Source organism: Camelina sativa, chromosome 14 (assembly GCF_030686135.1).
Source record: "Camelina sativa cultivar CO46 ecotype springtype chromosome 14, ASM3068613v1".
In the NCBI taxonomy this organism is placed as follows: domain Eukaryota; kingdom Viridiplantae; phylum Streptophyta; class Magnoliopsida; order Brassicales; family Brassicaceae; genus Camelina; species Camelina sativa.
This window is the reverse complement of record NC_141893.1, coordinates 12,537,306-12,540,930: the sequence shown is the minus strand read 5'-3', so window position 1 is coordinate 12,540,930 and position 3,625 is coordinate 12,537,306. Positions and strand designations below refer to the sequence as shown.

At 36.6% G+C, this 3,625-nt stretch overlaps 1 protein-coding gene across 1 annotated transcript; it reads right to left on the bottom strand.

Annotated features, from left to right (window-relative positions):
• Positions 1 to 1,236: 1,236 nt before the first annotated feature.
• On the bottom strand, positions 1,237 to 2,271 carry LOC104743567 (glutathione S-transferase T3-like). The gene has a single exon (XM_010464632.2). It carries the CDS (start codon positions 2,244 to 2,246, stop codon positions 1,371 to 1,373), a length of 876 nt encoding a protein of 291 aa, XP_010462934.2. The 5' UTR covers positions 2,247 to 2,271; the 3' UTR covers positions 1,237 to 1,370.
• Between the last annotated feature and the right edge of the window lie 1,354 nt (positions 2,272 to 3,625).

Sequence of the window (3,625 nt, the reverse complement as noted above, 5' to 3'; positions counted from 1 at the left end):
GAAATATGCTATTATACAATGTATTTGATAAAGTACAACACAGTCGACTGCTAAGCAATACTAATGGATTTTAATGTATAATTTGGTATATAAAACATGAGTAAAAAAGTTCGTGCTTTTCGAAATGGGTAATATTCTTGAAATTACTTCTCCGTCTTACATCTAAGATCGAGAATCTATAAGATCATGGGCATTGGTGAGGGACAAATTTTGGTCCCTCAAATATAATAATTTTATTTTCAGAGTTTGGTATGAGCATTGGTGTCCCACACAGTTGGTCCCCTGGAAAAAATAATAGTATTTTCAATTTAAAAAATTAATTATTTAAATTAATAAATAAAAACATATTAAAGTTTTAATTATAATTAAAAATATAACATTGACATTAAAAACATAAGAAAATTACAAAGTTACAAAAACTTGAAAAAAAAATAAAACATACAATAAAACATTAAAAATAAAAAACATAAACCATACAAACATCAAAAATAAAAACAAACTTTTTTTCCTCTGCATACAAGCTTACAAGTTCATAGGGATACAAGTTCAGAACCAGTTGTATTTAGACATCACCACAATTACCAGTAAAGCAACGACAATAACTGTTGAGAAAACCATCATTTCAAAACAATTTCTAAACTTATTTCTGCTCTTCCCTAGATCAAACACTATTTTCTCTAACTGGGCTATTTTCTGCTCAGTTTCATTACGGATGTGTGAATCGTAGTCACTGGCGAATGTAATGCTATCTACCTCCTCCGTCAGCAGTTCACATTGTCTGTTCATCTCTCTCATCTCCTCCATGACTGTTGCATCCCACCACTTGTGAATATGCATCTCTCCATCATCAACATTCCAACATGTGAAGAACCTCCATTAACATATATAACATCGCAAATCAATTCAACCTCAGGTTAAAACATTGGAAATCACTTAATAATATGGACATGTTAAACCACTTACCATTTGTTCTCGCTTGAGGATAGAATAGGCTGACCACCACAGTAGCATACCTTGGGGAATCCGAACTCAACCTCAGGTTAGGGAGGGTATTGAGTCTGCAGAGTATTGAGTAAGTTACTCTCAGACTCATCCTTTCGAATCAAAGCTTCTATTTCCCTCTGCTTAGTGTCATGCGAATATCTATCATACTCCTCTGAGGAATCAGGCTGAGAGTAGCTGTAGTCATGGCCCATCGGATACTTAACCTGGAAATAACATTATTCAAGAACAGTTGTAGCTCGAAGGTTAACAAAGAGAACACATAAATTTATAGATAACAAAGAGAACACATAATTTAATACTGAAACAGAAATTCAAACTTATTCTACTAAATTAGGAAATACAAAGTTGCTTCTTAAGTCAATACATCAATCTGCAAAATACTGTGCCACTATCTTATCCTTTATAAGTTGATCAGCTGCACTAAGTGGCTCCGGTTTGGCAAGAAGTGTGTCTAGTATGCCAAGCTTCTGTAGCTTCTCCTTTTCAGCCATATCCACCCTCTTGACTTCCCACATGCTCGTGTACTCAGCAAGAGCCTTTCCCTGAGCGTTCTTCCTGTCAGCCTTCGCAGCCTTGATACCTTGAGGCCTTATCTCAGAGTCTTGTTCAGTGTGGGTTACCTCGGATTGATCAGCTGCACCAACTGGTTTCCTCTTTGTTCTGACTGAAGGTGAGGGGGTGTTAATCGCGTTTTGGTTAAGGAATTTCTGCTCAAACCTTAACAAACACCAGCAATGCTCCATTGTAAACTTCGTCTTATAGTCAGAGAAGTATATCTCGTGAGCCACCTTCAGCACATCGTTCTCAGAGTGTCCACTACTGTTTAGTCTCTCTGCAGCTGCATAAGCCCCACAGAACTTGTTAGTGAACTCATTGATCTTGAACCACCACTGTTTACAGTTTATGTTCAGCCCCTGTTCACCGTTGGCTATAGCATGAGGAGACTCTGTATAGTATTTTTGAACCCTTTGCCAAAAGCTTCCTCCCTTCTGTTGATTAGCAATAATCGGGTCCTTCGAAGTATTCAACCACGCACTGATCAGAATTTCATCGTCAGCCGGATTCCACTTCTTCCTATCCTTCCTGACAGGTGCCTCTTGAGAAAGAGGTACATCCGGGGATTGTTGAGAGTTCCATTGAGGTATTTCGTAAGAAGAGTTGTCTTCGTTAAGTGACTCTCCTTGACTGTTGAGAAGATCTAAATAACTAGAAGACTGACTGAATGTATTGTAAGAACTCATAGGAAGAAGAGTTTGAGATGATTAGGAAAAGAGTGAAGTATGGTTTGGTGTTTAAAAGAAGAACCAAAAAACCAAGAACCAAAAACGAGAGAGAGAAGATGATGGAGAAAGATTGAAGGCTGTTTTGGTGTTTAAAGGGTGAAAAAGTATCAAGTAATAAATTACCATTCATAATGACCAAAGCTTCAACTACCTAAGTCTAATCACAATTTATGACAACAAATATCAAGTACACCAACTACTTGAAGTCTAAAACTGTTTTAACAGAGATCATGACCAATAAATAGTCTACCAAATCAATAAATGAGACCACTACATACCCCAAGTATACAACAAACAACAAGAAATTGACATTTTTGATGCTAATGGAATCGATTATTTACCTTTGACTGGCTGATTGTTGCTACTTGTTCTGTGATTTCTCGTTATGTGAGGTTTTCTTTAGGTGACGCTGAGGAAACTCATAAACAACAAACAAGTGCAATGTTAAACTCGGTTTAACATAAAAGAATCCGGTTTCACAACAAATAAGCGCAATGTTAAAACTCGTTTTTATTCATAAGAAAGGCAGTGACTAACGCTAGCTATCACAAGAAAGGCAGTGACTAACGCTTGATAGCAGATAAATCTATAGTCATAAGGCCAATTTGGTTGCCTTACCATGTAGGGATTGACTAACGCTTGCTATCCCATTCGAAATACGACCAAAGCAACAAACTTTATCCTTTGAAATCTGCATCCCCAAATAAATTTCGTAGAATTAGAACCAATTTTAAGATAGTCAAAAAATCAGAAACTAAAATCAGAGTGAAACTAAATCGAAATCCTAAATCGAAACCCTAAAAACTAAATCAAAACCCTAAATCGAACCCCTAAAAACTAACTCGAATCCCTAAATCGAAATCCAAAACATATTACGAAACCCTAAATCAAAATTAAAATCAGAGAGAACATATACATAAACACAGATAGTCAACAATCGAATCAAAACTCAGAGACAAATCTATCGAATCACATAAATAATTGCCTTAAACCCAAAATAGATAATACATCAAAAAAACTAAATCATCTACCATCGGAAACGAAGTTGGAACACAAACCTCTTTCTATTGCAACCGGCATGAGGAAATTGACGGCAGATTTGTGTTTGCTTCAGCCAATTTTCAAGGAGATCGGCCTTCGGAATCAAATCGTCGTCGAGAGAGAGAGAGTAAAGAAAGAGAGACGGAGAGAAAACAAATGACTCGAGTAATCGATTTTTTGGGTTCACCCTACCCAAACGACAGCAACCAATACCATGCCGCCATGTGTTATGAAGGACGAACGAAAATACATCTCGTTTGTAGATATGTTTCTTCGATTTTTCATTCATTTCGATT

Excerpts from the sequence above, each read along its gene's own strand:
- LOC104743567 (XM_010464632.2), bottom strand. The coding sequence starts at position 2,246 with ATGAGTTCTTACAATACATTCAGTCAGTCTTCTAGTTATTTAGATCTT.